Source organism: Taeniopygia guttata, chromosome 19 (genome assembly GCF_048771995.1).
Source record: "Taeniopygia guttata chromosome 19, bTaeGut7.mat, whole genome shotgun sequence".
In the NCBI taxonomy this organism is placed as follows: domain Eukaryota; kingdom Metazoa; phylum Chordata; class Aves; order Passeriformes; family Estrildidae; genus Taeniopygia; species Taeniopygia guttata.
This window is the reverse complement of record NC_133044.1, coordinates 10,515,221-10,527,460: the sequence shown is the minus strand read 5'-3', so window position 1 is coordinate 10,527,460 and position 12,240 is coordinate 10,515,221. Positions and strand designations below refer to the sequence as shown.

Genomic DNA, 12,240 nt, shown 5'->3' with positions numbered 1-12,240 from the left:
GGGAACAACACACAGCAGACAGATAGCAGAGACAGGGGTTTATTGAACAGGCAAGTGTGGGGCTGGGGACAGCCACAACTCCCAGCTGCCCAGGGGACAGTGTTGTTGACAAAGGGGGAGGGAGCAGCAGGACACCTACTGATGGGCACAGGGACCCCAAAACATGGGAGACAAAGCAGAAGGGTGACAAGAGCCCTGGTGAGGGTGAGTATGGAAGATGCAGGATGCCTTGGGTGAGGAACAGGGACAGACACAGCCATTGCCTCATACTGAGGAACAGCTCCTGAGGAGAAGGATGCAACCTGTTCTCCAGGAACATGGGAACAGGATGAGCAGAAACAGGTCTGAAGGAAGGGAAAAATGAAAAAAATCAAAATATTCCAGCAAGAGATTTGGGTAAAAAACTTCCCAAGGGAGCAGCGGAGGAGGAATTGTGAAGGCAGCCCAGCAAGGGGCTGGGGGAACAGGCTGGGCAGGCAGTGCTGGGTAGCTCCTGGGTGGGGAGCACCTGCCAGCTCCCAAAATCCCTTCCAAACTCATTTCCCCTCCCAGACCATTAATTACAAAGCTGTGGGAAAACGAGAGGTTCAAGCAGCTGTTGTGGGATGAAAGGCAGATGTGGCACTTGGAAAGTCTCTCCAGCTGGGAGCCACCTTGGCATTGCTGCTTTGACTCTGGGTGTGGAGGCTCCTGCACCTCAGAGTCGGGTCAGTCCCTAGGGAGGATGAGGATGGGAGGCCACAGGACACAGCAGTGGGGACTCACCTCCAGCAGTCCCCAGGTAAAACTCTGGGGGTAGGAGATGAAGGATTTAGATTTTGACCATGAGTGCTGAGATGGGCGAGGTGGGGAGAAGACATCCCAGACAGGACATACCAGAACAGCCGTGTGGGTCTGTGAGATGCCATGGTGAACGCTGAGGTGTTGGGGTAAATACCTAAGCACCAGAGCTAAAGGTGGTGCCCAGGAGACCCTGGTGAATCCAAGAGACCCTTCCCGTGCTGAGGAGCAGACAAGGGCCCCAAGCCCACACCTCAGTGAGAAGGAACCGAGGAAGGGAAAGGGAAAATTCCTCCAAAATATTGTCACCCCCAGCAGCTGGCCTGCTGCAGGAGGGGGTCACTGGGTTCAGTTTTATAAAGGGTCAAGTGCTCACCCCCCCCTCCAGAGCCATGCTAGCTCTCAGCCCTCCTCGAGATGGGGCACAGGGCACTTCTGGTAGATGTAGACCACCCCGGAGATGTAGCCCGTGCCCTGGGTGCTCTCCTCCTCGGTGGTGGCCCTCTCCCAGTACTCCACTTCCTGGGCCAGCAGCTTCTGCCAGGCTCCGCTCCGCTCCAGCTGCCCCAGCGCCGCCTCCAGCTCTGCCTTGTACCGCAGGTTCGAGGGGTTGCTCCTCGTCGTCAGGCACAGGAAGCCGCCTGCGGGCCGGGAGGCGGGTAACACTGACTGGTGTCCCTCTCTGGGGACAGCATCCCCCGGCAGGGGTGGGGACGCGGGGAGGCACCGAGAGCTGCCAGGAGTTAGCGGGCAGGCGACGGGCACAGGGCAGGAGGCCAGCGGGCAGAGATGGGCAGGACAGGGGGCAGGGGATGGGCGGGATGAGCACAGGCGGGCACACACCAGCACCGTTACTGCCACCTCCTACCTTGTCCCGCTGCCCAGAGCTGGCAGGGGACAGGGTCAGGGACACCGTGCACCGCCTGTCCCTGGCAGCAGCGCTGTCCCAGCTGTGCCACGGGTCCAGCGTTCAGCGGGGCACCCGCATCCACCGGGGCTCGGTGTCCCGTCTCACCACCCCCGGGGTCCCGGCGGGGAGGGGAACCGGCCCGGCCCTTACCGGGCTTGGTGACGCGCAGCAGCTCCGGCAGCACCGAGCTCGGCACCTGCCCCTCGCCCAGCGCCCCCACCACCGTCACGGCGTCGTAGTGCTCTGCGAGGACACAGGGCGTCACCGGGGCTGCCCCCGCCCGGTGCTGCGGGACACGTGGGTGTCACCGACGGGGGTCCGCCCGCTGCCGTTACCTGCGGGCGCGGGCAGCGGCTCCGTGCCCAGCACGCAGAGCCGCAGCTCCTGGTAGAGCCCGGTGCTCCGTGCCCGCTCCAGCATCCCCGCGCTGCCGTCCACGCCGTGCAGGCAGCGGAACCCGCGCCGGTGGAGCTGCGGGGACAGAGGCAGCGTCACCCCCGCCCCGTCCCGCCACCCCCGCCCCGTCCCGCCCGTGCCGCCGGTACCTCCCGCGCTACGAGCCCGGTGCCGCACGCCACGTCCAGCAGCCGCGCCCCCGCACGCGGCGCGGGGAAGGCGAAGGCGAGCGAGGCGGCGGCCAGATGCGGTGCCCGGTACTCCAGAGCCGCCACATCCTGCGGGGAACACGGCGGTCAGCGGGGACACCCGCGGCCTCTCGGCGCTCCCGCTCCCTCTGCGTCCCCGGTACCTGCTCGTAGCGGGCGGCCCAGCCGTCGTAGAGCCGCAGGCGTTCAGGCAGCGCCGAGCCCCGGTGCACCGCGGCCACGCGGTCCCGGACCGCGGCCGGCAGCCCCATCGCGGCCGCGCTCGGTACCGGCGGGGCGAACCGACCCGCACCGCCCCCCCCGCCATTGATCCGGTGGCTCCGCCCCGGACACGCCCCCAAACCCCATTGGCCCCGCCTCCCGCTCGCGACGCGCCCGCAGCGCCTCATTGGCCTCTCGGCCCGGCCAGGCCACGCCCCCACCGCGTGGTTCCTCGGTGACCCCGCCCCCCCGGCCACGCCCCCGCGCTCCATTGGCCGCCGGGGCTGCCCGCGGGGCGTTGGGAGCGACCAAGTGCGGCGGGCGGAGGGGGGTCCGGGGGGCTGAGCGGGTGTCTGAGCGGGGCCAAGTGTCCCGGGGGGTGTCCGGTGCCCGGGGATGGCGACCTCGAGTGCCCCGGGGGCGTGACACCGAATCCGCACGGGCAGCGCACCCGGGGCACTGTCTCCCGGCAGTGTCCGCTGTTTCTGCTGCTCGCTCAGCTGTAGGGGTCAATTCCAACGGCGTCACTCACGTCCCAGCGCGGGGACACGTCCTGGACAGGTCACCTCCTGCCCGGCTCCTGGCGCCAGTGCTGCGCTGTCACCTCCATCCTGCGTGCGGCAGTGACAACCCGGGACTGTCCCCGGGAGGAGGCCACCCACCGCCGGGCAGCTCCTGCTTCTCCCGACCTGCCAGCCCCCGCCTCGGGATCTTCCTGCGCTGCCCCGTGGGCACAGAGGACACGAGCGGCCGTGGCTGGCAAGGAGGAGGCACGTCCTGGCTGCTGGAGCTGACTTATGATCACTACCGGCTCCTTCCAGCTCCAGCTGTGCCATGAGTGTACAGCCTAGGTGTGCCATGAGTGTACAACCTAGGTGTGCCATGAGTGTACACCCTAGGTGTGCCATGAATGTACAGCCCAGGTGTGCCATCAATGTATAGCCTAGGTGTGCCATGAATGTACAACCTAGGTGTGCCATGAATGTACAGCCCAGGTGTGCCATGAATGTACAGCCTAGGTGTGCCATGAGTGTACAGCCTAGGTGTGCCATGAGTGTACAACCTAGGTGTGCCATGAGTGTACACCCTAGGTGTGCCATGAATGTACAACCTAGGTGTGCCATGAATGTACAGCCCAGGTGTGCCATGAATGTACAGCCTAGGTGTGCCATGAGTGTACAACCCAGGTGTGCCATGAGTGTATAACATAGGTGTGCCATGAATGTACAACCCAGGTGTGCCATGAGTGTACAGCCCAGGTGTGCCATGAGTGTACAGCCCAGGTGTGCCATGAGTGTACACCCTAGGTGTGCCATCAATGTACAGCCTAGGTGTGCCATGAATGTACAGCCTAGGTGTGCCATGAGTGTATAACCTAGGTGTGCCATCAATGTACAGCCTAGGTGTGCCATGAATGTATAACCGAGGCGAAGTTCGGGTTTTGCTCAGGGCGAGAAACAGCCCTGAGAACCCGCGCGATGCACAGGATGGGGCGGGATGTCACTTCCAGGTCACAGTTCTCTGGGGTGCCCGATGCGGGTGCCCAACATTTGTGACGCTTCGTGTCAGCTTCGTTATCTCCCGCGGGGCTGTCCCCGGCAGGTCCCTGCGGGGTCCCCGCTCACCGACCTTGGCTGTCGCAGCGAGGGCGAGGGACAAGGCACAGCTGTGCCCATCGCCTCCGGCTGTTTCCAGCAGCCGAACAGGCGCATCCAGCCGCTAATTACTAACGGATCCAGCCGCTAATTAATGACAGGGAGAAAACGCGGTGCGCTGACCGAGGCCGCGTTGGTGGCCTCGTCACACGCCGTGTCCCTCGCTGGGGACCTGGCCGGTCGCAGGCGGAGCGGGGCGCTGGCCGGGATGTCCCGTCGGTGATGCCGGGACCCTCGAGAGGGAGCCCTGCGCCCGCGGGACGCGCCGGGATGCGCTCCCAGAGTTTGGGCGGAGTGGCAGCGGACAGCGGTGACAGCAGCGACCGCGCCACCACTGAGGGCCCGGCGGGGCTGTGACAGCTCCTGCTCGTGGGCACTTTGTTCCCCCGCTGCCATCAGCGTGGGGCCAGTCCTGTCCCTCGTGCTGTGGCCTGCAGCAAGGGCTCTCCCAGCCTCATCATGGTTCCCAGCACTAGCAGACCCTTCCTTCACCAGCCGGTGCCAGGATGCACTGCCAGCACCCTCTGTCCCTGCTCTGCTGGCCCCAGGGGCCACTGGGCTTTGCCTCCTGCAGCCTTGGACCCGCATGGATCCAGCCCTGAATTTGCAGGTGCTTTTTCAGCCACCCGCTCCCCGTGGCTGGCTGGCTCTGTCACAGCACAGCTGTGCAAACATCTGCACCCCGTGCCACCCCCATGGCTCTGGGCTGGCTGGGACCCAGCACGGCCCAGCTGGGGGTGCACAGGACCTGCTGCCAGCCTTGATGGCCTGGGCTGTCCTCGCTGAAGGCAGGGGACAGAGGTGGCAGCAGGTAGTGGCAGGTTGGAGGTGCCGGTGTGAGGCTGGACTTTGTCCTGACACGTGGCCCGGTGCTGGCCACTGGGTCACAGGATGTTCCTCTCCGATGGTGCAGTTCCTTGGGGCACTGTCCTTGTCCTTGGCTGTGCCCTGATGGGGTGTGGGACCCTGGAGCTCAGCTCAGTTGTCCCAATGGAGTGTCCCCACCACCCCTCAGAGGAACCTGGGGGGGACATGTGCCCCCAAGGAAGGGGCTGAGCCCCCTGAGCCTACAGATCTCTGCTGGGTCCTCACCTGCCCTCCCTCCCCAGGGAGCTGCTGCAGGGGTGGAAGGGTAGCTTAGGTGGGTCCCTTGCCTTTAAACCTGCCACTGAGCTGGGACAGGAGCTGGGAAAGCCCAGCTCTGTGCTGGGTTTGGGCCAGGCATCTCCAGGATGGGCAATGTCACCAAACCTGCCTGCAAGTCCCCCCTGTGAGCCTTCCTGGATCCCCAGATGAAGTGTGGTGGCATTGGTACCCAGGGCAGGTGGGCTTGCATGGCCCAGGGCCTGTGCAGGGCAGCCCTGGCACATGCTTGGCCCTTGGGGTGGGACTGATGCTGTCCCCTGGACATCCCAATGATGTTGGAATGTCCCTAAGCTGCTTCATCAGACTGGAGTGGTAGAATGCTCAGTCCCATGGCCTTGTGTGCCTCAAAGACTTCCTGGGTGGCCCACACAGCCCCTGGGTCCAGCTGCAGGGTGGATGTCCCTGGGGCAAGGAGACAGATGCTTGGAGGGGAACAACCGTGGACTTGGCACCTTCTGGCTCAGAGGACTTTGGGGACAGTCATGGTAACTGTCACTGGAGGCTGTCAGGTTCATGAACTGCGCCTCTGTGCATCTGTCCTGACTGCAGTTTCTTGGTGGTGTAGGAGCCTACCAGCACCAGGGAACGTCTTCAGGGCATCCCAAGACATTTCCAGCTCTGGGAAAGGGTCCTTCATGGTCCCCTGAGCTCTCTGCTGCGTTTCCTGAGCTGGGAAAGCATGGACAACCATCCCAGGGGGAACTTGAGCCACACAAGCTGGAGGTGGAAGGCTCTGCTGGGTGCAGAATTGGGCAGAACAGGGAAGGAAAACCCCATGGAGTGAGAGCCAGGTGGGATCTGGAGAGCCTCTGTGGGGAGACAGATGGAGGAGGGAGGTTCAGGCTGGATATTACAAAAGATTTCTTCACAGAAAGGGTGGTCAGGCCCTGGCAGAGGCTGCCCAGGGCAGTGGGGGAGTCCCCATCCCTGGAGGGGTTTAACAGCCCTGTGGATGTGGCACCTGGGGACATGGGGCAGTGGTGGCCTTGGCCACACTGGGGGAATGGTTGGACTCAATGACCTCAGAGGGCTTTTCCAGCCTTAATGATTATCTAATCTTTCCGTGGCCAAGGAGGGGACTGGAGGACTGTCCTGACAGCAGGACAGGCCTGGGGTGGCTGGTGGGGTTTCACAGCCTGGGTGAGATTGCTCTGCACTCACCTCCTTAGAGGACAGATCACTTTCCTTTCCCAGCATCCAGACATGGCTGGAATCTGTCCACTTTTCCCCTAGCCTCCATCCTCTGGTGTTCAAGGATTTTGCCCCTTGAGCCCCACTCATCGGGGCATGAGCTCGCCTGGCTCGCTGAGCTCCTGCTCTGCGAATCTCGGCCTTGTTGGGGCTGGTGCTGCCCGGGGCTGCTGTCACCATCCCTCCTGCCCTGGTGCCATGGCCAGGTGAGCTCCGGGCCAGGTGAGCTGGAAGTGAGCGCTGCCGGCACGGAGCCGGGCGGAGATCGGAGCTGGAGCAGCGGGAGCGGCTCACGGAACCCATTCCAGGCTGGGAAGGGCTTTGCTGCCTCCAGCGGGCCACACACACCACCAGCCCCGGGCCCTGGGGTGTTCCCTGGCTGTGGCTGTCACCCCGCAGGGCACTGGCCATGGCAGCAGCTGAGGGGTGTCCCTGCCATGCTGAGAACGTTCCCTGGCCGTGTGCTCCTGCATCGCTCCCATCCTCCTGCAGCCCCAGCGTGCGGTGCTCCCCTCCACCCGCGCCCCTGGTGCGCGGTCCTTGGGAAGATGAAACAAGAAAGCCTTATAAATATGATTGCCTGGCAAAAGATTTAGGAAATACAGAGATTGGGATGGTAACAAGTTGTGACACCAAACCGTAGTTACTGCACAAGTAGAACACAATAGCACAGCCAGGATGAAGACAATCCCCCCTTCTGGTTGAACAATGCCCTTACCTACAGGTAGGTCCAAGGGTCAAAGGACTGTTGGATCTCACCCCAATGTATGGTTCATCCTACACCTGTAACCCTCCCCTGAAGCACCAGGAGTCTGTGACCCCATTGGCCCAAGTCTTGTTCCAGCCCACCTTGAAGCCCCTGACAAGGAGTCCCTGAGGAGCCAGACGCTCTCTTGGAACTTCTGTTCTCTTGGAACTTCCACCCTCTCCTGGAGCATCCTCTTATCTCCCTCTACCCCTTGCCTCTCCCTTCCCCCACGCCCTCGGGCCTGCCACATGTCGAGTCTGGTGACTCCAAGCAGGGCCTTTCACCCTCTCTAATAAACCAGATATTCTAAGAGCAGCCTTCAGAGATCTCTCATCTCCATCCAAACCGTCCTGGAGTCCAGCATCCCTGCACGCTGTGCTTCCATCCCTCTTGCATCCCCAATCCTTGGTGCTCCTTTCCCCTGAACTCCCAGCGTACGGACTCCACCCTCCCTTTGTGCTCCTGGTGCACAGAGCTCCACCAGCTCTCTGCCCTCAGTTCCACAGGAGCATGGTGTTCCCACGCTGGTGACATTCCCATTTCTCTTTATCCCCATCCCAAATGGCGCCATTCACAGTGTGTGCTCTGGCTGCAGTTCTCATCTGAGCTCAGCCTCTTCCTCACCTCTGAGCAGCCCCACAAACAACATCCACACCCCCAGCTCACGGACCTCACTCCTTGTCCCCCTTCCCCCTTGTTCCCTCTTGTCTCCATTGTCACCTGCTCCTTTCCCCTGACTGGGGACTTCCCATCCCAGCCATATCCAACACACCCAGCGACCTCAGGTCCCACCCACCACACGTCCCCCGTTTCTCTGTCACACCCCATCACCTCCTGGACCCATCTCCTGTCCCTCACAGCCCTTCCCACAGCCTGGTGAGTTTGCCGGGTGCTGCCTCCCTATTGCCATTCCCACAGGCAGGGCCGTGACATCACTGACACCTTGACACACCTCGGGCCGGTGACTCAGTGTCCCTCCTGGGACAGCACCTCTGGAACTCATCCCCTTCGTGGGACAGCACCCTCGTGACTCCCCGTCCTTCGTGGAACATCACCCTGGTGACTCAGTGCCCTCAGGTCCTCCTCAGGAGCTCCCTGTTCCCACCCTGGGACACAACGTGACTCACTGGTCACATCCCCGCCACTCCTGGGTTCCAGGTGTGGCTGCAAGCCCACCCGACCGTGTCCCCAAATCCCCCTGACCGCCAGCCTGGCTACCCAGAGCACTCCTGCGAGACACAGCCCCGCTCCAGATCTGCTCCCCGGGACTCCCATTTGGTCCCCACATCTCGGGAAGTGACTGCCACCTCCTGGGAAGAGCAAGGGACACGCTGGGTGAGATCCAGGAGGTGGAAGTTGAAGTCAGTAAAGCCCAGCTCAGTAATAAGGAACAAACTTTCACTGGAGCAGGAATTAATGAGTTGATTAGTGGTTGTAAACAAACAAAAGATTTCTTGTGACTTGTAAAAGATGACTCAGTGTTTTTGGGAAAGCTGGCTGCTCTCCAAGTGATCTCGGTGATCTCAGGGCAGTCTGGACCTTACCCGTGGAGGTTCATCCTGATGATCCTAAAGCACTTCTGGACCTTTGGTGAGGTCAAGCCACCTCAACTCTGTCTGCACAAGGGCTGAGGTGGTGTTTGGGGATCTGAATCCTAAAAAGCAGTTTGTAACTTCCTCCACCAACTCCCAGCTCTATAGATATTCAGGAAGGAGGATGGGCTGCTGTGCCCAATTGTTATTTGTTTTATCCCCAGGCTCTTGCAGTAATTCTTGGAGCCCAGTCCTTCTTTTCCTGGGGACATCCCTGAAACCCAGCTCTGATCTGGGCCCAACAGATTGCCATTGGCAGGAGAGATGGGGAATCCCTATCTGCTTCATCCCCTGTCCTTCCTGCCCAAATGAGGTTTTGAGGGGGGTCCCTGTGGGAGTGAAGCCAACGAGGTCAAATCATTATCACTTTCTTGAGCTGAGCTGAACCTGAGCTGAGCTTTGCCAGTTTCAACTGGAACCAAATCCCCAGACTGGGACTGTGTCACACATGCAGGGAAAGCAAGCTGAGAAGTTCCACCAGTGATTTGGAGAGTGAGCAATGGCGTGGGAAGGTGTCAATGGGTGTCATGGTCAGTGATGACCACGGACTGAGAGTTCCTAGAGTTCTAGAAAGGTTTGGGTTGGAAGTGACCTTAAAGACCAACTCATTTCCTGCTCCCACGTTCATCCATCCTCGAGCCTGATGGCATCTGTGCTTGTTTTTGAAAGGATGTCAGTCAATCAATCAATCAATCAATCAATCACTGCTGGCTGTTGAGTCTTGCCCTCCCTGTGCTGAGCATTTCAGCTCCAGAGGACTTTGCTGGAGGATTGCATCTTTGGGTTTCATGTCTGGAGCTGCTTCTCTGAATGCTCTCCAGCCTGTGTTGATCCACATGAATGACCTGGTTAGGCAGGCTGGTGGTGGGTGTCTGAGTGGACAGTTGCAGCTGGAGGAGGGTGGGCAGTGACTTTTGGAAAAGGAGGGAGGCAGAGCAGTGAAGTGAAGGCAGCAGGCTGGAGCTGCTGGTCACAGAAGGGAGCTCGGGTGAGGGAGGGTCCCGTGAGAGCTCCTGCCCCTGCAGAAACAGAGTTAAGGGAGTAAGTTCAGGGAGAGGCCAGGAATCTGGCAAAATAGAAATCTTGGGAATTATCTCAAGAACAAGGAGGAGGAGCCCAGACAGCGGAAACAACTTTAAATCATTCTAGACAGGGTAACAGGAGTATGTGAGCAGAGGCAGCATGGCCTGCTGGGGGTGGCTGGTGGATTTCCCAGGGTCCAAAGGGAAGGGAAGGTGATCTCTGGTGCTCCTGCTGAGCCATGGTGATCCCTGTGGTTCTGGGGAGGTGTGACCATGGCTGGGTCTGGGGTGGCTGCTTGGTCACCTTCCTTTTCTACACTGCGTGGGGAGTGCAGGTAAGTCCTCTCACAGGGCTGAGCTCAGCCTAGGCTGTGCTGGAGGCACCGGGAACCTGGATAAATCCCATATTTCCAAAAGCCTGATGATGGACTTTCGTCTTATGGCACTTTGAACACTGGCTGAAGAAATCTCATCTGTGGATTATCTCAAGTAACAATTAAACTGGGAGCTCACGTGTGTTCAGAGAGCGGGTTCAGCTCGAGTTCATAGAAGAAAAATACCCCGGGGATTATCACAGCCAAAGGCTCAGCTCTGGCTCAGGATGTCCATGAAAGCTGCTGTAAGCTGGGAAAGTATTTGAGGCTGTGTCAGCCTGTGTGGGTGCTGGGTTTCTGCTGTTGGGGGTGAAGTGCAGGGGAGCTTTGGGCACTGCACCCCCCCTGCCCTCCACCCCCTCAGAACTGGGCAAGGTGGGGAATCTCCTCCTCCAGCACTTGGAAAGGCAGCTGGGAAGGACACGTGCCCGAGCCTTGGCTGCAGGAAGGGGTTTGGTGCTGATTCACAGGACCATGACTTTCCTGGGAAAGGAAATCATGTGTTTGCAGGTGTGGTTCTCACAATCCTCAACACCCTGGCATCCACAGCCATGGGAGAAACCTTGAAGGACCAGCTCAAAGTGAGCCTGATTTGTTGAAGAAATGATATTTTTAAAAAAACACACCTCCAGAACCCACCTCATAAGAGGAAACTCTCAGGCTGGCCCTGGTGGAGAGCAGGGACTGGAGGAGCTCCACAGAGGCTGGAAGGCAGGGCCAGGACCAGGACCAGGACCAGGACCAGGACCAGGACCAGGACCAGGACCAGGACCAGGACCAGGACCAGGATCAGGACCAGGGCCAGGATCAGGGTCAGGACCAGGATCAGGATCAGGGCCAGGATCAGGACCAAGACCAGGATCAGGACCAGGATTAGGATCAGGATCAGGGCCAGGACCAGGACCAAGACCAGGACCAGGACCAGGATCAGGATCAGGATCAGGGCCAGGACCAGGACCAGGACCAGGACCAGGACCAGGACCAGGCCCAGAACCACGACCAGGACCAGGACCAGGGCCAGGATCAGGACCAGGACCAGGACCAGGACCAGGATCAGGGTCAGGACCAGGACCAGGATCAGGGTCAGGACCAGGATCAGGATCAGGATCAGGGCCAGGACCAGGACCAGGACCAGGACCAGGACCAGGACCAGGATCAGGACCAGGACCAGAACCAGGATCAGGACCAGGATCAGGACCAAGACCAGGACCAGGACCAGGACCAGGGCCAGGGCCAGGGCCAGGACCAGGACCAGGACCAGGATCAGGACCAGGATCAGAACCAGGCCCAGGACCAGGACCAGGACCAGGACCAGGACCAGGACCAGGATCAGGACCAAGACCAGGACCAGGATCAGGACCAGGACCAGGACCAGGACCAGAACCAGGACCAGGACCAGGACAAGGACCAGGGCCAGGATCAGGATCAGGGTCAGGGCCAGGACCACGACCAGAATCAGGGTCAGGGTCAGGGTCAGGGTCAGGGTCAGGACCAGAACCAGGATCAGGACCAGGACCAGGATCAGGACCAAGACCAGGACCAGGATCAGGGCCAGAATCAGGATCAGGACGAGGACCAGGTCCAGGTCCAGGTCCAGGACCAGGATCAGGATCAGGATCAGGATCAGGGCCAGGATCAGGGCCAGGGCCAGGGCCAGGGCCAGGACCAGGATCAGGACCGGGATCAGGATCAGGATCGGGATCAAGATCAGGGTCAGGAGGAAACTGGTCTGAGCGACCTCGGCAAGGGAAGGATGATTGTTCTGCTGGTAGGACAACGATTTGGGGATCAAGATGGCACAAAGTACCAGTGTCAGAGAAGATTTCTATGCCAGGACACGGGGAATGGCTCCCCACTGCCAGAGGGCAGGGATGGATGGGATATTGGGCAGGAATTGTTCCCTGTGAGGGTGGGCAGGCCCTGGCACAGGTGCCCAGAGCAGCTGTGGCTGCCCCTGGATCCCTGGCAGTGCCCAAGGCCAGGCTGGACAGGGCTTGGAGCAGCCTGGGACAGGGG

At 60.6% G+C, this 12,240-nt stretch overlaps 1 protein-coding gene across 2 annotated transcripts; it reads right to left on the bottom strand.

Annotated features, from left to right (window-relative positions):
• Positions 1-23: 23 nt before the first annotated feature.
• Positions 24-2,783, bottom strand: METTL27 (methyltransferase like 27). Of its 2 annotated transcripts, XM_072916700.1 has the most exons (5): positions 2,439-2,783; positions 2,236-2,364; positions 2,026-2,161; positions 1,841-1,933; positions 24-1,421 (listed from the first exon to the last, which is right to left on the bottom strand). In XM_072916700.1, the coding sequence occupies exons 1-5, from the start codon at positions 2,766-2,768 to the stop codon at positions 1,183-1,185; spliced, it is 927 nt and encodes a 308-aa protein (XP_072772801.1). In that variant the 5' UTR covers positions 2,769-2,783; the 3' UTR covers positions 24-1,182. The 2 variants fall into 2 exon arrangements, with proteins under 2 accessions (XP_072772801.1, XP_072772802.1); XM_072916701.1 differs by lacking the exon at positions 2,236-2,364.
• Positions 2,784-12,240: the final 9,457 nt, after the last annotated feature.